At 38.9% G+C, this 26,549-nt stretch overlaps 3 protein-coding genes across 5 annotated transcripts in view; 2 read left to right on the top strand and 1 right to left on the bottom strand.

Moving 5' to 3' along the window:
* The first annotated feature begins 1,105 nt into the window (after nt 1–1,105).
* LOC141756269 (uncharacterized) lies at nt 1,106–9,525 on the top strand. Of its 2 annotated transcripts, none has more exons than XM_074615864.1 (6): nt 1,106–1,304; nt 3,532–3,620; nt 3,809–4,021; nt 4,216–4,365; nt 5,004–5,129; nt 8,442–9,525. In XM_074615864.1, the coding sequence occupies exons 2-6, from the start codon at nt 3,532–3,534 to the stop codon at nt 8,527–8,529; spliced, it is 666 nt and encodes a 221-aa protein (XP_074471965.1). In that variant the 5' UTR covers nt 1,106–1,304; the 3' UTR covers nt 8,530–9,525. The 2 variants fall into 2 exon arrangements, with proteins under 2 accessions (XP_074471965.1, XP_074471967.1); XM_074615866.1 differs by lacking the exon at nt 8,442–9,525 and adding an exon at nt 5,720–6,835 and having other exon boundaries at nt 1,109–1,304.
* Nucleotides 9,526–9,763: 238 nt separating this feature from the next.
* On the bottom strand, nt 9,764–12,457 carry mrps10 (mitochondrial ribosomal protein S10). Its single transcript, XM_074616014.1, has 7 exons — nt 12,322–12,457; nt 12,103–12,155; nt 11,272–11,341; nt 11,008–11,147; nt 10,789–10,897; nt 10,301–10,390; nt 9,764–10,184 (listed from the first exon to the last, which is right to left on the bottom strand). The coding sequence occupies exons 1-7, from the start codon at nt 12,391–12,393 to the stop codon at nt 10,104–10,106; spliced, it is 615 nt and encodes a 204-aa protein (XP_074472115.1). The 5' UTR covers nt 12,394–12,457; the 3' UTR covers nt 9,764–10,103.
* Nucleotides 12,458–13,582: 1,125 nt separating this feature from the next.
* Nucleotides 13,583–26,549, top strand: part of tulp4a (TUB like protein 4a) — a 38,357-nt gene continuing 25,390 nt past the window's right edge. For both annotated transcript variants that reach the window (XM_074614965.1, XM_074614964.1), the window contains exons 1-2: nt 13,583–13,598; nt 16,498–17,459. In XM_074614965.1, coding sequence (XP_074471066.1) covers nt 17,208–17,459 — 252 coding nt within the window. In that variant the 5' untranslated portion in view covers nt 13,583–13,598; nt 16,498–17,207. The remainder of the gene's footprint in view (nt 13,599–16,497; nt 17,460–26,549) is intronic.

Here is a 26,549-nt window from a genome sequence, read left to right as displayed (position 1 = left end):
GGGGGTAAAATACAATTTAGAAAGCAGAATAAAATGGTCAGAGAGGGATGATAAAAGTCAGCATCATATTAATCACTCAAAAACGCTTTCCTATAAAAGAAAGACACTGTTAAACGAATCCATTTAATATACCTCATGTCATATCCAGGTTATATAGACACAAACATGTCTCCTAATTAGTTAAATATATAGGATAAATTAGTGGTATGTGTTGAACTTGTGGCCCAGTTAATTGAATGAACCTTCTTCAGGATGAGCTGTATAAATTAGAACGCACGTCATCCGAGCCCTCCAATCAGAATCCAACACAGGCTGACTGAAAGCAACAAGTAGCCAATCAGAGACCAGCATTCCTCCCCGGTGGGCGTGACCTTCCACATGATGCATTCTAGTGATGGGAATTCCGTCTCTTTTTAGTGAGCCAGATCATTTGGCTCAGATCACCAAGAAGAGCGGGCTCTTTCTGCTCCAAAACGGCTCTTCGTTTTACCACTTCTGCCTTTTATAATTCAGCCAAATTTAGCTTTAACTGTTTTGACCTATGATTAGTATGTGTGCACATATATTACTTAAATTATTCAATATAATTATACTAAACCTTATAATTTCCAGAATACCGTAATTTTACATGCTGCTTCGTTTCCGACTGTCACTCATCTTGTCTGCTATTCGCGCACCGCACTCCTCTCTCTCTTTCTCTCCTCCTCCCCCTCCTGCTCTGTACCTGTAGACCGTCAGATTTGCATAAAGTAGATTAGCCCTCAACTTTATACAATTGAGGAGCAGGCGTCGTGACGCTCCGTCTCTCGAATCGCGACGCCACACTACCAGAATGCATTGCGCGGCTGCTTACATAGACAATGAATGGGGAGCGTGGAAAGCACGGAGGCTGTGGACACGTACCATCAGTGCATGGAGTGCCCACGGCGCGGAGAAAATCATCCCATCATTCTGCCTTGAATTAAGTAAAGAAAGAAAAGAAAAAACGGCTCTCGGACGGGAACCGGCTCTTATCGTTCACTTAAAAGAGCCGGCTCAATGAACCGGCTTTTTGAACCGGCTCGTTCGTGACCGACACATCACTAATGCATTCCTCACACAGACATCCCAGCCTGGTGATGATGTAGTCTAGTAGTCTGACTGTGCCGCCATTTCTAACAGCAAAGGAGCCACAAAAAGCTGCAGGAAATTTTGTACAATTTTTTAAATATTTTTCTAATAAATATTTTTTATTTTTATTAGCTTAGTAGGAAAAAATTGTAGTGTACTTGTTTGAATCTACCTCTCCTGCATCACCAACTGAAGTAAGTCTCTAGTATATTTGACTGTTAGAAAAACACAGGAACGCCCCTTTTATATACATAACATTTAGCTAAATACGCCTGTTATTAAGCATATACATTTAGTATTTTCAATTAGGAAAGTGGCTACTTGAGCATTGTTTATAACAAAGCAACTGTTTTGACAACAATATACTGTGTTTAATGATGTTTATTGAATTACACATTTCTAGCCCTTTGCATCAGCCAGCCATGCTCAACATGAGCCCCTGTACGCTGAACAGTATTAAGGAGTATTATTATTATTATTAGAGACTGGAAGTGTATGTGTTGCACAGGATCCCCTCTCTCTGATGGTCATAGCTTAATATTTAAGAGCTCACACACTCAGCTCCACCAGCCTCTCTGGAGGGATCAGGATAAACATGTTTCCATGACGCCTGACGTGCCTGTGGCTCTGCAGGCTTATTTAACACTGTGATAATGTGTCTCTCTGTGTGTGTGTGACTGACAGTCCTCCATGGCTTGGTTACTGTCTGTAAAGTGTTTATTGTTATTGGCATATATTTTGCAGAGCATTCCAAGCACTGCTCCACAAGTGTCTATCTAGATATCTGTGTAAATAGATATAAAGACATCCATATAGATATATAGATATAGTAAAAGACAGATGGATATAAAGTGAGACCCTCATTGATATAAATGGGATGCACAAAATATTAGAACACCATCCAACTTGGTCTCCCTGGGAGAGTTCAAAGCTCTGATAAAAAGCTGTGTAACTGAAGAATGCATTTGCTATTCCTAAACTGGATTTTGTATTATGTATCTGTTGTCCCTTGTCTGTTTTAACATGCTCCACTGTATAATTGTTGTAACTTTGTAATGGTGTGCCATCTTGGCCAGGTCTCCCTCGAAAGGTTAAATAAATAAAAATAAAAATCCAGTGTACAGCACAATATAGTTCAACAACACCACAACCTACAGCCTCCATAATGACCTGAAATGTAACCTTCATGAAGATTAATTGCATATATTTTAAATAGGTGTACCTTTTTATATACTGGCAACTGAGTGTATATACAGTTCAGAGAAAGTTTGGGACAAACTAACGTACAAAACGTAGATATAAATACATCAGTAGTACATTAAAACAGTCTATAAAGGTGCTGAAATCTGCCTTTGAAGGATAATAAATGATCCCAAATCTAAAAAAGATTGTTTTTGTTTACTGAAAAGAGCATAATGAAGAAATAATTGTCCTGTAGTGAGAGCTCTTAACCTCATTATATACCATGTTGCATTTTTATCATCTGCAATATTGTCTATAAATAATGTGTTTCCTACAGGGACTTAACGTTGTGCAATATGTTTTAATATAGAGTTTATCTTAAAATGTGGGTATACTGTATCTGGTAAATGTGTGGACGTCTTAAACTCATGGGATTTGCTGGATCTTCAGACAAAGTATCAGACACACACTGGAAGAAAAATAAGTTACAGGCGGCTTTCTCAGGTTCTGGGGCGGTGGCTCCTTCAGGGCAAATTTTGAAACTCACTCCAAAAATGCAAATTCCCTCGGACCTGTTAAGTGGTGGTTTCATGTTTTGCACGCACCCCCTTCCCTTACCTTCGCCCTATATCACAAAAGTCAACTCTCCAAACTCCACTCAGCTTCACAGATGCTGCGTTTTACAGTAGTGACCCGGGCATTGGGACTATTAATAATTTTCCCCGCTATCAGCCTTGACTTGCAGTTGTCTTGTACGTGCTTAACTTGTAAACTTGTCACCTGCTTCAGTGTAAGGCATGCGCAGTCTGTCACACCCAGCCATGCAGCCATGCAGGGAATGCAACACTGAGGTTTCTTGTTTCCAACATCTGCTGAGTATCATGATAACGCCAGTGTAAAACATATCAAGTTAAGTTTCCAAGACTCAGGTTTTACATTGGAGGATCAACTCATGAATGATGTTTTTCTTCATATCAGATAAATCTTTTGGAATGAGGCTCCCATTTCTTTACATCATACGTGATTACCTTATAGCTGCAGGGAACTTACAACTTATTTCTGCATTGCTTTATTTTTTAAATGGTAAAATGTTCTAATTTTCCTTGTTTGAATAATTCATTTTGCATTTGGAAGCAAAGTGCCTTTTTACATGTAGAAATCTTTTTCATGTCAAAGCAAATGCTAATTAGAAGAGTGACAGTGTGTACTGTATATTAATATTGACCTGCATCATTTCAGATGGATGCAGACACAGAAGAAAGTGTGACAGAAACTTCAAAAATTTCCAAGGATGAATCTCAGAAACCCTTAATGGACAACAAATTTAGGTCAGTCTTATGGTTCCTTACAGCCTAATACTGTATTTATGAATACATTATGGTTTTTAAACTGCATGGGGAGGGAAGGGAAGGAGTGTACCTCACTGCATTGGAGTTTGGCCAGTGTGGAGAGTTGTATTTATATGACTGAACTTGGACTAGTGGCAGTTTTTCTCATATTTTTTTTATCTCCTCAGGGGTCGTGGGTTTAAAAGCCGTGGTCCTGGTGGTCCTGGTGGTCGATGGGGTCGAGGGGGTCAGATGAGTCGAGGGGGTCAGATGAGTCGAGGGGGTCGGATGAGTCGAGGCAGCATGCGTGGTGGGCGGGGCATGATGAAAGGGTTTGATCCACCTGGATACGGGAGGGGTCGAGCGAGAGATGGAGCCATGAACGGATTTGCACCCATGAGGTACGGACAATTGAATTATACATGGTGTTAAATACAAAATTTTGCATAAATGAATTGTTTAGAATGCAAACAAATAGTGTGGTTATGAATCATTTAAGTAAAAAAAAAAACTACTACCTTTGATATGTGCTGTATTTAAGATTAAAATGCTTAACTTTTAAGGGTAAATTGCACTTCCTGCTCTTCCCTTGCAGAGGAATGAGGAGGATGAGACCTTACCCAGACCCAAGAGGTCATCGAGGTAGGGGGGGACCAATGGGTATGCGTGGACCAATGGGCATGGGCCCTCCTCCTCCCCCACCACCTCCCATGCACCTCAGAGGCCCCTACCCACCCATGCACAGGTAATCACGTGCACAGACAGCCATGGTAGCCAAATGGACTGGATCCAGGGTTGTTGGTCTAAGATTTAAGAATGATCTTCCTGATTTTAAAAGATTTCGTTTGTCTTAAAAAGTACATTGTTTTACTGTACGCTACTGTAGACTAAGTAACACTATATCATCATATTGCACATACTGCAGCTATACTACCATATATGCTGCTACGTAAACAACATTACACTCGTCACTTTATCTTGTTTTCATTGCTTGTTTTGATATATTCTGCTTCCACAGTTATTGTTTTTACCTATTTACTTTTACTTTTATGTTGCACACAGCTAAAGAACTGCTAAACAGATTTTCATTGTTCCTTAGCATAGATATAAAACAGTTACTAACTACTACTAACTACAAGTAAACTGTTTTATATCTATGGATCTTTGCAGAATGACAATAAAGATTTATTCCAACCATACATTTGAGCCATACCTTTTTTATTGAGCAATTTTTCTTGTCACTTTTGAATCACAATGGGTAGATGGGTGTAGTCACTCAACTGACTCATGTGTATCACTACAAAAGTTTTCCTCTGACTGTATACTGTATGTATTCATAATAAAAGTGTATTGTATCGATGTGCCACTTCTCTCTGTCTGTAGGCACGGACCCCGTCCACCGCCTCCTCCAGGTCATCCTGGTTTCAGAGGGCGTCCACCACACCCTCGAGGCCGTGGCATGCTGCCCTCTGGACCTCCACGCCACTTCCACTCCCGTGGCCCAAGAGGGTAAGAGCTGTTTGAACCTTGATATCACGCTTAAGCTTTGCAAGTCACCAATCTCGGCACTTTCCTTGCACGCTTTTAAGATTTTTGGATAGATATAAAGTACATCTGATGAGCATTTGAGACGCGCTTACACCAGTTATATTCCTTTAATTCTGTAATCCAAATAGGGTTGTGACACAATGCACAGTCCTTTCTGTCCCTTTTCTCTCATGCCTCACTATAGCTTAATTTCTTTCACTTCAAATTATCACATTTCTTTCTCAGTTTGTCTTTCAAATAAAATAAATAATATAGCTTTTTGCCCAAATAGTTTGTCTTACCACAGCAAATGGTGAGTCAAAGAATGTTAACGTAGTTTGTAAATAAAAATCATACTCCCTGCTCAACTGTTTGAAGCCAGACTCTTAAATAGTGCATGGAATAATGAAATTGGAAAAGACATTACACTGTATTTGCCTTTCATAGGTACACAGTTACTGAAATGGGATGACATCCCGTACTGGAATAGTTCAGATGGCTGCTCTTATCAGAGTGTGCCCCCTATTGGCCAAAGCCAAGAATCCAATGTGTGATTTTATCCTTTTACACAGCTACCACAATGGACCGGTCTCTCCTCCACCTCACCACCCACATGGCAGAGGCCAGAGGTGGCCAGGGCCCCCTGGTGGCCGACGCTTTTAACACAGACTGGTCTAAAAAACAATAACCAAACACTTGTTAATGTAGAAGGGGCCTAAAGTGCTGCAGTAAATGAAATGCCCCTCAATTATGTGTTCCACAAAGTCTCTGAGTATCTTCATGACATACTCTGTGGCCAAATGTCTGCTTATTGATATTGTCTCTTGGCAAAGAAATAATGTGAAAATGACTAAACGTAAAATGCCTCGCAACTTTAACAATGTAAAGGCATTCTGTTATCTTTGTTAAAGATATACTGTTGGTACCGTAGGAACTATTTGACATTGTTGAGAAAAGGCTGTTCTATAGAAACCACTTTGAAGCTGCTGTGCTCAAAGGGAGGAAAAGTCATGTCAAAGTTCATTAAATGTTCTGTGGTGGTTCTTGTTACAGTCACCCTGTGAGCCTTAAGACGTTTTCCTGATCCGTAATAAAGAATAACAAATGGGTGACACTGTATATCTGAAGGTGGGGGAATAAAAAATAAATGAAACAGCCCTCGAGCACCACTGTTAACTAGCTTAGTACACCATGGACCTCTCTAACCTTTCCTTCTGTTACATGGAAATAGTTATGTATTATAACCTCACCAAGCAGTGCAGTAAATATTGTTTCACACTTACACATTTTTCAAAGACAATATTCCACTTGTCAAGTATTCATGAGTATTTAATTTTATATTTTTTATCGTTAATGTGCAGTTATTTTAAGTTACCAGTATTGCTGTTTGGAACATTCATGTTTGTCTTCAGCAATGTAATGACAAAGTGGTAAAAGGCATTATAAATGAATAGTATATTATTGAAATATATATCTAGTAGATTTTTTATAAAGCAAATTCCACTAGTATTTGCTTCAGTTACAGACAACAAGTTACTCTTTACTGTGTCTAGCTTTTTGAAGTGTTATAAATACTCTATTCACTGTAATTAACATAACTTTGGTGAACCTGTGAATGTGTTTGATGAAAACCTTCAAGACATATGACATAGTCGTGGAGAAAAAAAAAATAAAACTAAAAAAATAAACTCAACTTCTCCTTTTTTTTTGTTTATTCACAAACAAGTCTGAGAGTTGTCATTATAATTTACAACATATCTGTAATATATGGAAGAGAATGGATTGCAGTGTCAAAATTAGTACTGTACACAGTGGCACAGTGTTTCTGAAATTTGATTCATGTCAAGATCACTGCAAAAATGCACATAATTATATATGTTTTGGATGAGTGGAGGACAAGAGCCCGTCATGAATGTAATATTCAGCTTCATGATGGCTGAAACTTACTGCAGATAAGAAAAGGCATCTATGAATTGCACTTTTAGTAACTTGAACGATGAAGATCACTCACTCTAGTACATTTATGTTACCATGTAAATTTGACTGGAGGACTCAGAACCGCTCCACTTGAAATTGCTTTTGACTGAATGTCAAGTCACAGTTCACATTCAGTGGTAGCATGTCTAAAAGGAGGACATCATCTGCAAAGGATAAACACTCTGCTATGACCAAGGATCGTCATATTTTCGTTAGGAAAAAATGTAATATCGCAATAATGTTTTGTGATACTGTATTGATTCTCAAAAACACTTATATTTAATAGATTACATGCAAAGATTAACTCAGTCAATACTTTACTTTATTTGCAAAGAAATGTGTCTTTTCAGTGTATGTGCCCTCTCACAGTAGTGCTATGATGTTGGATGTTACAGGGACTGTGATAAATGCAAATGCAGATCCCACTGTTTTTGATTGCATAAAAAAAGTAAACTTTTTAAACTCAGATTTTATGCATATGGTGGTGTGTTCTTTATATTATGACAGTTTTCCTTAAATTAAGTTACAAAATCGCAATATATCGTAACCCCTGTATCATGATACGTATCGTATCAGATTCTTGCCAGTACACAGCCCTAATTTTCGTGCTGCTATAATAGAAAATTGTCAGTAATTTCAATTTGACTTCAAAGGCGACAAAGATATTTGGAGAATCTCACTATTATGTATGTGTTTTTCTATTTTTATAATTATTACAATTTAATATTCTTATAGTATATAATTTCTCCTATGCTCCTGTACATTTTTAATCTTTATAAAACTAAAGGTGACCATGCATGTAATGGCATATGAAGCACCTTTTATAGCAAAGAGTAGTAACAGATTATCAAGTGAATGATTTACAGACAGCATTGAATAAAGTGGACACCAGTTAAAAAACATTTGAGCTCTTCAGCTTTGTGAATGCATGCAGCTCTTTCTCCATAATGTGGTGCTAATTTAAGCTTGACTGACTTCAAAAAAGATGTAACAAAAACCTGCTGTAATGCAGTATGAAGAGGCATTTATTATTTATACCGTATGTTGCATTTACTGCTGGCACAAACAAGGATTTGGCATTATTTCTGGATGAAAGAGCATTTTATTCTCTGAGCACCTCAAGAGGTATTCATCACAGCTAGTCTGTTTCATAAATTAGCCACGACAGGTGTTGCACTCTCCTCCTCCTCTGTCTGTCTTTTTCCATCTCTTCAGCACTTTCAGTACTTTTTTTTGCTGCCTCTTCAGTCTCTGCAGTCCCTTCTCGTTTCTCCCTTTGGTTGATTGTAACAGACTGACTGTTGTTGTCTCCTGAAGGGGGGCACACAGTACAGTTTACCTCCCGGGCCCCAGGAACCCAGGCCCTCTCTCACATCTCTCCCCTCCTCCTTCACCAGCGGCGTGACGCCTGACGTCTGGCAATTCACGTGAAAAGGTGAGTTTCCTCTTGTGTCTTAATCCCTAAACCCCTCCCTCTCTGATGCCTGGAGATTCTCTCTTTCAGGATGGAAGTTGAATCGAACTCGGTGAAACTCGCAGGACTATTGTTTCATAGGTTATGGTACATAATCTTTTATTAATGGCTACAAAAAAATGCATTTCTCTGTTTTGTTAGAGTACATCTGTACTGTGAAATCTTAACAAGAACAGACCATAAGTACACCTTGTGGTAATGCAAGGAGTATACTAGAATATGCAGGAAAACAAAGGTCTATAAATCAGTATTATTGCACTAATTAATAACTGGCATGAAGACATTTTGACATGTCAGTAGAAAAGCACACATGGAAATAATAAAATGAATGAAGGCTGAATGACATTAAGCTGCTTCAGTTCTGATATTGTTCATGCTGGCTCCAGTGGTGGAATGCAACTAAGTACATTTACTCAAGTACAAATTTGAGGTACTTTATTTGAGTATTTTCTTTTCATGCTACTTTCTACTTTGCTACATCTCAGACGGAAATATTGTACTTTTTACCAGAAAATAAAGATAATTTTGACTTTTTTCTCTTAAAAAATTACTTAAACCGATTAATCGATTATAAAAATAGTTGGCGATTAATTTAATAGTTGACAATTCATCGATTAATTGTTGCAGCTCTACTTTTAAATATAATTTATATGAGGCCAATGGTTTGATCCAACCAACATCTATAATCAGACAGGAGTGTCATCTCTGTATGAACGCTCATTTTAATACAGGAAGAGAGGGGGGTCTTTAAATAGAGGAGGGAAAACTCCTTAAAATGACACGAAGTAGTAGCGTTCAATCACAGGATAAGTACGGCATGTTGTTTTCACTGTTTTTACAGGTTGAATGTTAAATTCAGTGATTTTCTTTTTGATGTTTTGCCTCAGATGTTTGTATACTAATAATTCAATAAAGGCAAAAAAGAAATATCTTGTGTGCGGGTCTTGTGTCCTACATAATATACATGTTCATTATACTTTGGACTTCATTGGACTTTTATGTATTGTGTTTTATATAGTGTATTTAGTGTCATGTGGTTGTTTTTTTGTACACCTGTCCAGGGACAACAGATGCAAATTAGCTTCTAGCTAACTGATGCCATTCGTTTTTAATGTGTGCCATCCCTGCAAAAATAACCAATAAAATAAATAAATAAATCACTGCAGACAGTTAAACAGAATTTATTTATTGAAAAAACAATAACAACAACATTTGATTCCACACTGATTTGCCACAGAAAAAAAACAATGAAAACACACAACTGGCAGTAAATGAAGACTGTTACATGTTGACATCATTAAAGCAAGTTCTACAGCTGGCCCTTTATTCTGTGATGGTCAACTCTGTATTGATGATAATGTTGAAATCTATATGATGAGAAGTTCACGAGTCCATGACAACTGTACAGTAAGTTAATATTGCAGGTTTTTTGTCCACGTCTTCTTATTTAACAAACATATTCACTGACGTCTGAGAAAACACATCTAATAAGCGTCTGTTGGTCATCACTGGCTGGGCTTGTCATCAACGGGGTGGTCATCCCACATGGGTTCAAGGATGTGATCAGGAACCTTCTCCATGGCGGTCTGATGACATGAACAAAAGGTGGAATGTAATCCGCTCGTTCAGCTTGTTTGAATGCACAATTAGATTGAGCAGGTGGGATTGTTACTGGCGTACGAGTGACTCTGCAGTAACTTACCTTTGTCACCTCCATGGCTACACCTTCAGGGAGGTTCCTCTGGATGTATTCAAGGTACACCTGAGCTGTGCAGCCTGTTATATGAGACAGCTACAACACAAGAGACATCTTCAGACTCATGACCGAATCATCACAAACCACTGGGAGCAGTGGTTGAATGTAATAATTAAAATTAGCCAGCTGCATAATATTAAAGTGATGTACACATTAATACATAAATCATTATAATCAAATATACATTAATATAAAATGGGCTACGCTACAAAATAAGTACTTTTATTTTTGATACTTAAAGTGTATTTTGATGTTAATACTTTTGTACTTTAAAAAGCAGGACTTTTACATGTAACAGTATTTTTATACTGTGGTATCACTACTTTTACTTAAGTAAAACATCTGAGTACTTCTTCCGTAGCAGATTGTGAGGCTTAAATAACAAATGGTGACTAATTGAATTAAATGTAAACAGCCCTGTTCAGGCTCATCACCTCAATGCAGCGGTAGTGTGTCCTCATCTCGTACTGGACTCTGTGTTTCTTGAAGATGTGAACTGACTTCAGGAGTGTGAACCTCTCCATGTGTTTGGGAAGTTCATGACTGTGGCAGAGGGAAAAAAAAGATCATCAAAACAATCTCCGTAAGAAAGATTATACCATAATGTACATTGCTACGGTCTTGTGTGGCAGCTTAACTCTATTAGTACTCACACTTTGTCGATAGTGATGCCCAGCTCTTTAGCCGCCATGCTGGCAAAGAACTCATAGCTGTCCAACACGGCCGTGTCATGACCTTTGACCAACAGCGACACCTTCTGAAGCAGCGTGTCGGGCTCTTCTGTGACGGTGATCTGCAAGGAAACAAACGTAAACAGGAAACAAGATACATGCACGAGTTGGCGTCTCACTTTTTTTTGTATTATGTTAATATTGAGCTGTTTAAAAACAGTCTGAGATGAATAAATTGTAACTCACTGATGAAGGTGTTGATGAAAACACTGTTGCTGTGTGGAAGGAAGCGTTGGAGGCCAACGGAAGATGGGACCTGCAGGGACACAGTGAATAATTAACATATAACATTTGTTATCAAAATAATTCTGTAACTTTATTGTGAGATGACTGCTTATGCAGTAGTTGGTTTTAGTATTGGCTTCACACGTAATCCTGTTAAACATAGGTAAATGCATATAAAGGAAATTAAGGGATATAAATAATTTAAATAAAAACAAATAAACATAAAATTAAATAAAATTAAGTGACATAAAGCATACCAGGTGTCAATATAAATACATAAATAAATAAATAGATAGTAACTTAAAAACATTAAATTGGGAGCACAGTCTCACCGTTTTACTAGCTTTTTTGTATTTTGTTGAGGTTATTGTCTTAATATAGTTCCATTTCTTTCTTGAAAACATTAAAGTGAGGTTTTAGTTTCACAAATTTACATTTATGAATGTAAAACTTTAAAACGATAATGAAATTGATTAGAAAATACTCTATCTCCACACATACAAACACACATTGTCTATTGTTGTTGGGTTTTTTTATGTTTGTTTTTTTAAGTCTGTTTGTCTTTTTATGTCTCTTCTTTTAAATTAGTATTATTATTATTATTACTATTATTATTAGTATAATACTAGTATCTTATTATACTTGATTTTGTTTGTCTGTTTGTTTCCTTAACAAGAAAAGATGATAATGTTTTCCTGTACTTATGTATACAAAATGGGTTTTTTTTTAATGTGAAACTATTATTAATAAAAAATAGGTAGAAACGAGTGGAGAAGAAAAACTGTGACCTACCTGATTATATTACATTTCCTGTGACCTGAACAGGAGCCAGAAGCTGTCGGTCCCTGTAAATAAAGGTACATTAGTAACGTTAGAGATGACATTTACTGTATAACCAGCATGCTACAGCTGCTGTCAGTGAACACACTGAGACATTTACTGACTAACTGTTACTTCTCAAACTGTCAACTGATGTTGTACAAATCAAAAACAATATGTTAGTTCCTTTACCAAATGTGAGATTCCACTGAGTATCCTTGTAAGAGAGAATAACTCTCGTCGGAGAGCCATGGGAGCTGCCATGTTTCAGGAGAAGGTGGGACACAAAAGGAAAACTAGCTCTGCAGTGCTGCCCCCCTGTGTACCGGAGGGAAACTCAGTTTTATTTATTATGTTTTTTTATTATTTTTTATTTTAGAAAAAATAAGTACATTAACAGTATATACATACAAAACTGCTCATGTCAGGGGTACATTTATAAAGTAAAAAAATACATAATAAAATATTTTTTTCACATATAAATACAGTAAATACAAAAAAGATAAAAACATTTGGGTCCAAACAATATACATAACATAACAAAGAAAAAATATAATATACACAATCAAATAATTAAAAATGAACATTGAACATTAAAAATGAACATTGCATTATATATATATATATATATGTCAGGGGTATATTTATAAAATACAAAATATAAATATATATATATATATAAATATATATATATATACATATATATATATCAGGGGTATATTTATAAAGTTAAAGAAAAATATATAAATATATTTATATATATAATGTAATGTTAATTTTGTTATATATATATATATATATATATATATATATAGCAGTTCTTGTCCCTCTAAAACACTGTCTAGTGTTGGGACTTACGTGTGTTCTCTGTCTGATAGAGGTCTACGGTTTTATACTGTGTGTGTGTGTGTGTGTGTGTGTGTGTGTGTATATATATATATATATATATATATACTGTGTATCCTACAATGAAATTTACCTTTAAAGTCAACAGTTGTGATTTTTCTTCGTTTGAAGAAAGGCCATCATAGATTAAATGACCCAGCAGTCTAAAAGGAAAATCAGCTCAATTTTTAGCAGCTACATCATTATAACTGTAGTACTCATCAATGCATCAGTAATAATAATCCAATGCTTTAGAAATAAAAATTGAAAAATATTTTTTATATATTTTTTGGGGCAAACCAATGTCAACAACTGAATAAAAAAAGTTAGAAAAAAAATAGGATCTGACAATGATGAAACAAATCATCTTCATTTGTGAGAAGATGAGATTAAAGTTAAAACACTCCAGTTATTGATGTGAATGAACTGCGTGATAATTTAATTGGTGTAAATCACGTGGCTGTCACATGACGCGGCTGTAGGGCCCTGCCAGTGTTACACAGTCACAGTAGACAGTAGCTGAGCAGCAGCAGGCTGCAGAGAGAAGCAGCAGAGCAGAGAGCAGAGCAGAGCAGAGCAGAGAGGTAAGAGCTCCTCACTCTCCATTCATGTTTTCTCCTTCTTTGTTGACAACAGGTCTGTTATTATTCCTCCACTTTGTCCACTAGACCACTGACCTACGGGTGTTATGAATAGCTAGTCGTAGCCTGTTAGCGACGAGTAGCCAGCGGCGGATGAACGGAGACGGAGGAGTCAGTCTCTCCGCTGATGGAGGCTCAGCTTCAGCTAGCTTAGTTTAGCTTGGTCTGTTAGCCGGCAAGGCCTATAGAAGAAGGTGAAGACACGCGTTAGCGATACGTCATTGTGTTAGGTACCACACATGCGCAGTAAAGTCTGGTCGAAATTGAGCCAATCAAAACGCACGACCGCAGCTTCAGTTACACTGCGCATGCGTCTTAGACCGATTTCCTGCCCGTGTCCCATCCTCCGTTTCATATGCCTTGTTAGCCGGTTAGCTATCTCCTGGGCTGCTCTTTGTGGATGGGGATGCTAACGTTAGCTAAACTAAGCTAGCTGCATTCCCGAGCATCTCAGGTTAGCTAGATTAGTGCACAAAGACGACATTAAAACAGGGAATTAATCCCGTTTACTGACATGTTTTGATCACACACAGCTCTCTATTTCTGATCCAGCATCTATCTAGGTGTCTGATAGCTAGCAGGCAGCTCACGGTGGTGATGGGTGTTTGGGGCTATTTTGGCATCATCTCACGGGCTTTTTGAGTGTTAGTTACGGGCTTTCTTTTACATTAACGGTACAACAAATATGTTTTATGATATATAAATTAGTTTGAGTGAAAATACATTGTTTTTTTATCATTATAACAATTGATTTTAATCCATATATTCTCTTACATCAGTTTGTCCAACGGGTGTGATTTTATTGTCAGTTGACCGTTGGTAGCATCAGGTGAATCTTAACGGCCGTTAGTGTCCGTTAGTGTCTGTCTAATATTGTTTTCTCTTTTATCACATTTGTTGTTGTTTTCTCTCTTTTACTGTCGCTTTTTGGTACATCAGTGGAGCACACATCTCTCTGTTTTTGATCCAACATCCAGGATCTATCTAGGTGTCTGTTAGCTAGCAGGCAGCTCACGGTGATGATGGGTGTTTTGGCATCATCTCACGGGCTTTTTGAGTGTCAGTTACGGGCTTTCTTTTACATTAACGGTACAACACATATTTTTTTATGGTCTAAAATGTAGTTTGAGTGGAAATACATTGTTTTTTATCATTATAACAATTGATTTTAATCCATATATTCTAATACATCAGTTTGTCCAACGGGTGTTATTTTATTGTCAGTTGACCGTTGATAGCATCAGGTGAATATTAACGGCCGTTAGTGTCCGTTAGTGTCCGTTAGAGTGTCTAATATTGTTTTCTCTTCCCTCTTTTATCACATTTTGTTGTTGTTTTCTCTCTTTTACTGTCGCTTTGTTACATCAGTGGAGCACACAGCTCTCTGTTTTTGATCCAACATCCAGGATCTAGGTGTCTGTTAGCTAGCAGGCAGCTCACGGCGGTGATGGGTGTTTGGGGCTATTTTGGCATCATCCCACGGGCTTTCTTTACATTAACTGTACAACAAATATTTTTATGTATCTCTTTTGCTGTCTATAATTTAGTTTGAGTGGAAATACATTGTTTTTCTATCATTATCACAATTGATTTAATCCATATATTCTCATACATCAGTTGGGTGTTCAGTTGATAGCATCAGTTTTATTTGTTTATTTGTTTTGCACAATTTAAGACTATACAACATAACAAAACAAAAAAATAAAAATAAATAATATACATTGCAGGAAGAGGCAAAAACCCACTGGTCTTATCTGAAGCCTCCACCTATAGAGACAAGATTAACATAAAGAAATAATATGACTACATAATAGTGATAACAAAACAATTAGGACAAGATGTGTGTATATATATATATATATATATATATATATATATATATATATATATAATAACAATACAGTAAATATATCAAAAAAGAGGCTATTTTGGCATCATCTCACAGGCTTTTTGAGTGTCAGTTACGGTCTTTCTTTTACATTAACGGTACAATAAATATCTTTATGTATCTCTATAATTTAGTTTGAGTGGAAATACATTTTTTTATCATTATGACAATTGATTTTAATCCATATATTCTCATACGTCAGTTGTCCAACGGGTGTTATTTTTATTGTCAGTTGACCGTTGGTAGCATCAGGTTTATTTTGTTTATTTGTTTATTTGTTTATTTGTTTTGCACAATTTAAGACTATACAACATAACAAAAATAATAAATGAATAATATATAGGGCAAGAAGAGGCAAAAATACCCACTGGGCTCATCTGAAGCCTCCACCTATAGAGACAAGATTAATATAAAGAAATAATATGACTACATAATAGTGATAACAAAACAATTAGGACAAGATATATATATATATATATATATAATAACAAAAATAACAATAAATATATAAAAAAAGAGTCGATTCACGATCAGGTGAATCTTAACGGCCGTTAGTGTACATTAGTGTCTGTCTAATATTGTTTTCTCTTCCCTCTTTTATCACATTTTTTTGATGTTTTCTCTCTTTTACTGTCGCTTTTGGTACATCCGTGGAGCTAAAACCGGAGCTAAATGATACATGGTTCTTCTTAATAATTCAGCAAATTAGTTAAATATCCTTCCGCTGAGCAGGATAGTCCTCGAAGTAAGTAACGGTTAATTTTAGGGCTAGTGCATTAATATTTAAATTAACGGCTGTAGGCGGTTGATGAGTGCTTCCGTTTAAACCGCTTTTCTGCTCCATAAAACAATTAATTTCTTTTTTTTTAAATAACAGACGCTTGTTTATTTGGTAGCGAAGGTTTCTGTTTGATAATTCCTTTTTTTTAAATTTAATTTTGTATTATCCAACAGTCCTCCATGGGATTCCCAAGGTGGGTTGAAAAGGCAGATTGGCTGGCTGACGTGATGACGTCACCGGGAGAAGCGGCTCTCCTGCGGGCTGACAGCTGATGGAGTCCCTGCTCCTCCTCCTCCTCCTCTCTCTCACACACACGGCTGCATGGGGTCGCATGAGGAGGACACGGAGCCCTGAAATGACACACTGAACTGGACATCGACTGGAAGCACTGGGTTCGCGTTGAGTTGAGAGAATGGATGGATGATGAGTCTACAAGATAAAGCTGTTTGTTTTTGATCAGCTGACAGAGAATCTGCCACAGTGGATTTCTAAATCCGGTACTCTCATGCGTTGCCTTGTCATTGAAACATCATCAACAAGGCAGCTCACTTGATCAAACACATCACAATGACTTGAATGAGTGCCTTTTTGTTGTGTATGCAGCCGGCTATATGATATCTTCAATCCAGCATCGCTAAAGTCCACCGTTTTGTGACCCACTTTTTTTTTGGGAAGTGTTCACTTTTAATCAGTATTGCAAATCACCGAGATAGCCGAGGGAACGCGCAAGTACTATGCACCGTTGTCTCACATCCGACACCGAACCAGTAACCTCAGCGGAGGAGCAGAGGCGCTCATAACGGTACCGACCCCTCTGAAGAACCCCCCGACCTTCCTCCGGGTATTTCTTTTTATCCACGGGGGTGTGTAGAGAGCTGCAGGGATGTTCGCCGCCGTGGAGCATGGCCCGGTCCTCTGCAGCGACTCCAACATCCTGTGCCTGTCCTGGAAGGGCCGGGTGCCCAAGAGCGAGAAGGAGAAGCCGGTGTGCAGGAAGCGCTACTACGAGGAGGGCTGGCTGGCTACCGGGAACGGTCGAGGAGTCGTCGGGGTCACGTTCACGTCCAGCCACTGCAGACGGGACCGGCCCACCCCACAGAGAGTCAATTTCAACCTCAGAGGACACAACAGCGAGGTAAGAGGAGGTCATTCCTAATCAATTAAAAATAGCCCCACTGATATTTGTTTTGAAAAGGAAAAATAAAGAACAAACCATAAATCTGAGTAAAAATCATTGTAAAAGTTGCAATGTGACATCCTGACTAATTTGTCCACAACTCAAAGATATCCAGTTTGCTGTCATAGAGTAAAGAAACCAGAAAATATTCACATTTAAGAGGCTGGAATCAGAGAATTTAGACTTCTTTTTCTTCTTAAAAAATTACTCCAACTGATTAATCGATTATCAAAATAGTTGGCGATCAATTTAATACAACTAATTGAATAATTGCTGCAGCTCTCAATACATCAGTCTCTCTACATTTATCCATAAGATGATAGCTCATTGATCCTCTTCAAAAAGTGTGCTCAAACCTCCTGAGGGGGGAATGCAAATTACTTTTTATTACTAGTAGCACTCTGAGCTCACAAAAATTTTATTTCAGAGTACAGCCGTAGCAGATTTCATGTAATTTTTTCCTTTTTCCCAGCTGCAAGTTAAGGTGCAGAACAACGTCCTTGAAGCTGCTAGTCTTTGAACTTTTTTTAGGGCAGCTGTTTGGCAACAAGTATCTTATCCAGCACAAAGATGATTCACTTTAGCTGAAGGGTGTCTGACCCTGTGCCATGGCACGCCGAGAGTTTCTTTCTATAGGAGATGATTTCACTGTTTTAACTAGCTTTTAACTTTTGTTGTGTTTGGTTGGAAGTAAGACCTGCATACTCTGTGGCTCATGGTTTGACACCCCTGCATTGAATCTCCTTGCTGCTCCTAGTCAAAACAGTTCAGTTCTCCTCCCTCTGGCATTGCTCTTATCTCTCACCATGATACACTCCAAAGTTTCCCACAGCTACTGCACTGAGGCCATTTGTTTTGTCGTCGGATAGATCAGCTGAGTAATGTCGAGGTCTATTGCCCCGCCATGTATATGAATATTCCCCTTGGTATATAGCAGCGCTGGCACAAGTGGCGATTGCACACAGGTTGCGTTTTCTCTTTTAGTGGGTGTAGCTGTTGGTCAGATGGAGCAAGGTGCTGTGTCAGCATTCCATAAGGCAGCTGAGGGGAGAGTGGATGAATCCCTACAGAGAGTGACTGAAGCGCAGCACAAATGTCATTTAACGCTGCCCACTTGAATATGGTCCAAGTACTGAAATATTCCTTTTTGTTGTTTTGGTGCATGCAGTGTGGAGGAGGTTACATAGCTCTGATTTACCCAGTTTGTTTCATATGTGAATTAGACTTTATCCACCTATTTAAGCAGATTGAAATTCATTATGACGCACATATGTTTTGTGTATTAAAGTTACCAGTATCACTGTGATGGAAGTTAAATGATCTTGGTGTTTGTTGCATTTCGTTTTAACCGGATCCCCATTTGGTGTTGCAGATGCAAAAGCTGTCCATCAGAATTAAAACACATTGCGCAGCACCTCTTCAGTTCACCATGCTTTATTCACCAAGACTGCGTCCACTACTATGCACTACATATCCAATACGTGTATTATCGTTCAACACACTTTTGTGTGAATAAACAGCAGTATGTATCTTTTCGGACGCACTGAGCAGTATTTTACGTCGTCACTTCCTGAGATCCTCCTTGCCGGTTGGAGACGTGTAACCATGGTAACCCATGCCAGAATCATAAAGTCTGAACTGAGGCTGACCCGAATGCTTCGAAGCTTCGACCGTTGCCATGGTTATCAACCACTAAATCGGTATTCAAATGCTTGCAAAAGTATGTAATAATAATAATGTATCAATCCCAAATTAGCCCATGAAATAAGGAATAATCCCACAATTCATATTCAACATTAATGATTAGTAGTTATTCTCAGACGGATATCACTGTTTATGTGTAGAGGTGCTTGTGTGTACAGTGGTGCAGCAGCGGCACTGTCCCGAAGCTTCGAATACCTTTGAATATTTCTCACCGAAGCTTCGAAGCCCAAAAAATGGTATTTGGGACAGCCCTAGTCTGAATTAATTTTAAAAATACTTTATATATAAAGCAAAGTGAAATATTCTACTTACACTTCAAATTAAGCGTTATTGATATTAGAGAGCCGTCCGTCAATGTCTGTTATGAACATTGTTGTCACTACCGCATTGCACTGTGGGATATTTCTGCCGCTGTCCAGAGTTTACATACTGTAATATTTTACCGGAAATAGTATGCAATTTGCATACTATTTGTTTCATACTAAGGATTCAGACATACTTAAAAATCTCATATACTGTTTTAGCATACTAAATAGCATGTTAGAATGGAATTTAGGACACAACCCCAAATGTTTTTGAGTCTTATCTTCCATCGTCATCATCAATGTTTGGTGAGTAAAGCATGGTGTGCAGGAGGAGAGATGTTTTAATTTTGATGGACTTGCATTGAAGCTCACACTGGTCTGCACCTCGCTGCACTATTCAGTTGCGTCCGACTGTGTCTCTGACTTTGCAGTAACGCTGTTAAGATAAATATTAGTTTAATTTTCTGCATCTATCAAGATGCTTTCCCCATTAAACACACAACTGGGAGAAAACGCACATTTCCCCACTGCCCTCAGCCCGGCAGCACCAGTAATGAAAGTAGTAATGTCCTCTCCACTTCCACTCTAGATTTGATATAAAGCAATAAATAAATGCCTTGGGAAATGCGAAATCCATCACTCGTCCATCCTATGCATAATTTGGGGTTTCTGACAGTCGTGGAAATCACACTGCCTAATGAATTTTGTCAAGTTATGACAGATCTGTTCACTCACCCATGTCATTTTCTATCCCAGTTCTGATGAGGAGAGGAGGGATGCTGTTTGCAGCAGTACACAGTCCAAGAACACCAGGGAAAATGACCCCCAGAGCTTGGTATATAGTCTCCAGTACTGTCTAGGTATTAAAATAGGTTTTAGAACAGGCCAAAACTCTCCTCAAGCTAACATTATTACCTTTTTAAAATGTATTTTTTAAAGAGCTATGTCAATACATTTGGTGACCTTTTTCTTGACTTCGCAAACTGCGCACTCAGCAGTCAAATCCCCTGACGGCCCTGTCCTTTAAACGTCAGCACTGTCATTGAACACTTGACGTCGTTGGTGACGAGTGTCCTTTCACGTAAATTAGCTCAAGTCATACGCACAGAAAAATGCAACATGAACTCATCCTATAGGAGTCCAGTCCTGCCAAGATCAATACTCATGCCAGCATCCTTAAGTTTGGCCATTACTCCTGTTGATGTATAGACCAGAGTGTCCTGTGATCATTCTAATGTAAGCGAGCGTCTGAATGGATGTGTCTTTTGGACTCGGCCCAATACGGGCAATGTAGTAAAGTACAGGGCGGATCTTAAGCCGTCAGACATCAGTTAAGAAGATGGCACACAGGTAGGGGACTGTATCTCTGTGGATTGTTGCACGGCCTCTCCTTGGATAAAGGGTTTGATTTACACTTGAGTCCACCCAGTTTCCACTCATTGCACTACAAGATGAAAGCATCTTGTGTTGTGGTGAAGCTCAGCTGTTGTCCTGCTGTAGCACCTATTCTGAAGGCTCTCACGATCTTCAGATAATGAAAAGGCTTTGCAGGTCCGAGGCATGTAGCACATCTCTGATGAAGGTTTGTCGTCCTCTGTGTCTAATTCCCCTTCAGCCAGGGTGAGAGAGATAATTACAAGGTAACGGCTTCAAAGGGAACAAGGTGTGTGTGGTGCCATGCTCCTTTTGTTCTGTCTCCCACAGCCATCTTTTCACAGTGGGTGTCAGGAGAAAACTACTTTGTATTCAATGCTTTGTGTTTCTCATGGAGCTTGGTTGCTTAGCAGAAATGCTCAGACCCATATCACACTGTCAAGTCAGCATACTATTGTTATTGCTATACTCCATATCAGCATAGAAGTACACAATGGTTGCATCCGAAATTCCATACTAAAATGCTATTAGTACGCTAAAACAGTGTGTGAGACTTGTATGTCCGAAAACCTTAGTATGAAACCAATGGTACATAAATTGGATACTATTTTCTGTGAAATATTACAGTAAGCTACGCTGGACACTACGGCGGCATAAATATCCCACAATGCAATGCGGTAGGGACGACAACGTTCATAACTTGCGTTGAGGTATGTTTCAGAGTTCAAGGGACACCTTTGAAAATGGCCATGTCAGTTTTCCTCGCCAAAATTGTGCGTAATTTGGAGCGTTATTTAACCTCCTTCGTGACAAGATAGTATGACATGGTTGGTACCAATGGGTTCCTTAGGTTTTTCTAGTTTCATATGACATCAGTATCTTCACTCTAGCTTTAAAACTGAACCCGATAGAATCAAAAAATCGCAAGTTGCCCTAATGCCTTAAAGAAATTAGTAACGTTAACCGTGACAGCCCTAATTACAAGACAAAATAACAGTCTGTCTGAGGAACAGTTCTTTTTAGACTAAAAATAAATAAACCAGACAAATAAAGTTCTATTGAAAGAAAATTTAGCCTCAAATGTCCTGATACTATTTTTATATCGTTTTCTAAACCGAGCTACTGACCTTTTATCAGCAGGTGTGTTAGTTGCACTACGCTTAAAATAAAATTGAAAATAGATGAAAGCAATATGTCTTACGTCTTTCTATGTGACTATACTTGTGATGCTGCAGCGTAATCCCTCTGGGACGTGCCTCAGAATAGATCAACGCCTCTTTTGACAATCCAGTGCTTTTTATTCCATTACAGTGCCCTCAGATGCTGAACAGACTGAGCAGATAGTCACTAGGAGTCCACTCACTCTCCACGAGAGCTGAACATCGGAGACAGGCTTGACAATGACTGTCAGCATGTTGACAAGGAAATGTTGGCCGCAACACAGAGTTTGGGCAAATTGTCTGTCAGAATCCCATCAACTGCTAGCTGTGCTATTTGTCTTACGTTACAATCACACATTCGTGCTTTACTATGTGAGGGAAGTACTTTTATTTCTAGTGAAAATATCCACTGCTCCATTCTAGATCAGTGTGCTGTAGGTGGTTGCATACTGTTTATAAGTATAAAATCTTAATATATTTAGTTGTTTATTTTCAAGAGTAAAAGCCTCTTTAAGGCTGCTACAACATTGGTCTTTAGGTGTATCTTTGCTACAGTAAGTAGTTGCTCAGAGTTAGAAAGTACAGCGCAACTCCAATTTCTTCAGCATGAATGCTGTGAAAGAAAGTAGAACATTAAGAGACAATCTCAAGGGATGATGTTGTCACTTTGGTTGCTAAAAATATGCATCCTTTTAATGTCCTCAGCACAATGTCATTGTGTTTATGAATTGTGGTGAGCGAAGCTCCTATTTTAGAGACGGATGAGAAGTCTTGTGTGACTTCTGAAACAGTTGTGCAGACAGTTAAAAACATGCATTCATACACGCCTCGCTACCATTCCCATGAGTCATACGGGCAAATTATTGCCCAAAGGAAGGAGTCCCACCTGCTGGTTTTCCCTTTGAGGCCAGATCCAGGCTCTTCGCTAAGGCAGAACTGTCTAAGGTCTTAATCCCAATGAAACAGGTGACCCCAGGGCACCAGCTCATGTTTACCACTTCAGTACTTAATGTACAGTAGGTTCAATGCGCAGTGCAGCTTCTTTGGGCTGTTGTTGTCTGAAAATGTTTGACTTTTCATGGTCTGTGCACTTTTCTACTAATGCTGCTGCAGAGGGAATGCATCACTCTCTGAAGCTTCGGTTATACTTTCCGCAAGGACGGCTGCACGAACATGAGCTGACGTGGAATCATGACGAGGACATTTTTTATACTCCGTAAGGGTTTCTCCTCGCAGCAAACAGACTTTCTCAAAGCTCCTCAAATTTCTTCATTTTGTCCGCCCATCTGCGTCCGCGTAGTGACGTGACGTGTCAAATGATGTGACGTCACTTTGGCTGTGTGGACACTCGAAGATGAACCCCACCACCATGTTCCGCTCTAATTTTTTCACTAGTGCTGTGTGACGTTTTCGTGCATTAAAAGTTGTTTCCAGGCGAAGCCTCATAAATAAATGAGTTTATATCTCTGGTAGATGGCCTGTGCAAGAACCAGCACTGATCTGGGACCTGCACGTTTTTTTTTTTTTTTTTAAATGGGCAGGGAGGAGGAAGAGGATACTGGATGACTTTTGTGGTGCAGTGCAACTAACTTGTCTGTTCAGACTTAATGGGGACCATAATAATGGATTGCAAGAAGGGCATAATGCAGCATCATTTTTCCTGCTGTACAAGCTGAGGAAAGTTGGAGTAAAGTCATCACTTTTAATGGGCTGTGCTGTATTTCTCCTCTGAGTCACTCACCTCAGCTTCCATCACCACCTATGTCCAGACACTTATCTGTGCTCCCTGGTCTTGTTACATTGCCTAATTAGTTCCTTCCTCTGCACCACAGCTCTCCATCCTCCTCTTCCTTCTATCATGATCTCTTCCCCTGTGCTGGTCACTACCCTGCCTTGACACGTCTTCCTTTAGATTACTTTCTTCTGCTCTCTCCTTGTCTGGCCTCTTGACTTTAGAAGCCCTGCTCAGGATTGAAGAGCACACGACCCATTCATTGCATTAAAATGGTCTCTCCAAATGTGCTTAGTGGAAATTACTTTAGTTTACTAATCCATCCTTGGAGAGGACATGTTGCATAACACTCAGACTCGGCTGCTTCCTCAGATCCAGGTGCACTTGTCTGCTGCTCGCTACGAATTTTCCAAGAGAGACGGCGTGTCCTGTACAGTGCAGGTTCACTTTGTTTTAGAGTTGTGCTATTTGCAGGATAAAAGCTCCTCATTCCAGCCAACACAGAAAACGGCTGTGAAGACAACAAATAGAAAATTGAAGCACCAGACTGCTCTTCTTGTTTTGTATGCTACTTTATGTTCCACAGAAGTTCAATATTTGCCTAACACAAACTGACACATTTCTCTACTCGTCAGTTTGATTCAGTTCAACCCGTTGCTTTGACATTTTGTTTTATAAATGAATACAGTCCAGAAACACATCTAAGGAATGGCAAATACAACATGGCAAACTGTAGACAAGTTATTGTTTTGTGATGCTACAGATTTATTTATGCTATCATGATGTCATCTTGCATCACAACTTGGAGGCTGCCTGAGAAAAACATATTGCAGTTTTTATAGATTTGGTTTAAAGCGCCAGTTTAGTATCATTAACATCCTTGCGGCATTATTGTAAGTGAATACCTATGAGCAGTGTACAGGGACATACAGTAAACAGCATATCATTATGAATTTATTAGTCTTTTTGGCATTGAATCTGATGTAGAGCCCGCACCATATCAGCCATGCACTCAACAGCTGTAAGGAGAAAATACAACCAAATAATCTGCATACATTAAATAACGAATTACAAGATATTCAAGCATTTAACTGCACAGACAAGTCAGTGTGTCCACCTTGCCAACACCCAGAGTACACGGTTTGCCCAGCAGCTACTTTCCTCGAGCTTTGTTGCATCACACCCAGTGATAATAATCAGATATTGGTATTGATTAAGGTTTTATCACATACTTGCTTTACTCATAAACATTTCAGATTCTATCTCCCCCGAAGGTCCCGACCGTCCCGTTGCCCTTTCTGTCACGCTGCAAATCACTCCGGCCCGACTACTGGCTTCCTTGCTTTTGTATCAGCACAGCGCAGCGCTTCTCTTTAATTGAGTTTTGCGTCTGATTTAATATCATGTCAGACGCAGAATCAGAGGCGAGGGTAGAGGGAGTTGTGGAAGGAAAGGGGAGAGTGTCTCCTTCTCGCTTGCTTGCACTGTATCTGATTTTATTGTCGGCCAGTTGGTCTTGACTTTCAAATGATTCTTCACTCATTAGTAAAGCGTGGGACCAACATTTTTCAATCAGTCTTTTTATAACTGCTATTATATGCGTCTTTCTCTAATTTTTTTTTTTTTAATTCTGTTTTACTGATGGATAAATCTATTTTGATGCATCTGTTATTGAAGTGCTCAAATCATAACATGGCAAACTCAAACCCAACAGGCAACAATAGCTGTCAGTGTGTCAGTGTGTCAGTGTGCGGACTTAATTTTCAAAGGTCATTATGACTAATGACCTTTTGAAAATGGCCATGCCAGGTTTTCCTCACCAAAATTTAGCGTAACTTCATAGCGTTATTTAGCCATCTTCCCTAGTTTCATATGTCAGTATCTTCACTCTATCTTTCAAACTGAGCCCGCTACAACCTAGTAGTCGCAAGTTGCGTTAATGCGTTAAAGAAATTAGTGCCGTTAAAACGAATTTGCGCTAGCTTGTTATTATCGCGTTAACTTTGACAGCCCTAGTATAAACCCTTGATTTACTTAAAGCAAGTGCATGTGTACTTCAGTTTCACCTTGCAGTGTGTGTAGTGTCATTTAGGTATGTGCATGTATAGATGTGAGCAAAAAAAACAACAATGAGTTTGTAAAAATGTGACAAGGTGATCTTTGGCTATACTTTTGAAACATTGAGGTTTTATTCTACCAGTCCAGCCTACTCATTCGTAACCTCCCTGCCAGGGACCAGTGTTGCCATGGACCCATGTGCTCACGACTGCACCACTGTGACTCTGCACTGTCACAGTGTCCTCTCACTTCTGCTGACTCCAATGTAACCCAAAGCCGTCCTTTGATTTGATTTGGTCTCCTCAATTAAGTTGCTGGGGTCAGCTCAGCTCCCAGTCTCCAAGTCCCAGCAAGAGGCCAGGGCTGCAATGACAACAGCGAGGCACTGCAGGCGTGGAGACGGTGCCAACTTCCCAAGGAGAAGTTGTCAATGGCCACACACTGGCCAAAGGGCAGAATTAAAGGGATTGTAAACATGTTCTTCTCTTACTAAGTATAGGTTTGACTGGCTTGAATGCACGTGCTGCATTTTTAAAATGTCAAATTGTTGTTATATTTCATTCTAAGGTACTTTGAATAGGTCTCTGAGCACATTGGCACTAATCACTTACTGCATACTAGTGACTCATTTTCATCGGTACTCGTCTATGACCGTGCAGCACATAATAATCAATGAAGATGAAGATCAAGTCTGCATGTGTTCGCATTATGTGCA

This window comes from Sebastes fasciatus, chromosome 18, assembly GCF_043250625.1.
Source record: "Sebastes fasciatus isolate fSebFas1 chromosome 18, fSebFas1.pri, whole genome shotgun sequence".
NCBI lineage: Eukaryota > Metazoa > Chordata > Actinopteri > Perciformes > Sebastidae > Sebastes > Sebastes fasciatus.
The sequence above is the reverse complement of the archived record's forward strand: the minus strand, read 5'-3'. Positions and strand labels throughout refer to the sequence as shown.

Excerpts from the sequence above, each read along its gene's own strand:
- mrps10 (XM_074616014.1), bottom strand. The coding sequence starts at position 12,393 with ATGGCAGCTCCCATGGCTCTCCGACGAGAGTTATTCTCTCTTACAAGG. Across the intron at positions 11,342-12,102 it reads AGGAAATGTAATATAATCAG|GTCCCATCTTCCGTTGGCCT; the intron begins GTAGGTCACAGT and ends GTGTCCCTGCAG. Across the intron at positions 10,185-10,300 it reads TAGCCATGGAGGTGACAAAG|ACCGCCATGGAGAAGGTTCC; the intron begins GTAAGTTACTGC and ends TCATGTCATCAG.
- LOC141756269 (XM_074615866.1), top strand. The coding sequence starts at position 3,532 with ATGGATGCAGACACAGAAGAAAGTGTGACAGAAACTTCAAAAATTTCC. Across the intron at positions 3,621-3,808 it reads TTAATGGACAACAAATTTAG|GGGTCGTGGGTTTAAAAGCC; the intron begins GTCAGTCTTATG and ends TTATCTCCTCAG. Across the intron at positions 5,130-5,719 it reads CACTCCCGTGGCCCAAGAGG|CTACCACAATGGACCGGTCT; the intron begins GTAAGAGCTGTT and ends CCTTTTACACAG.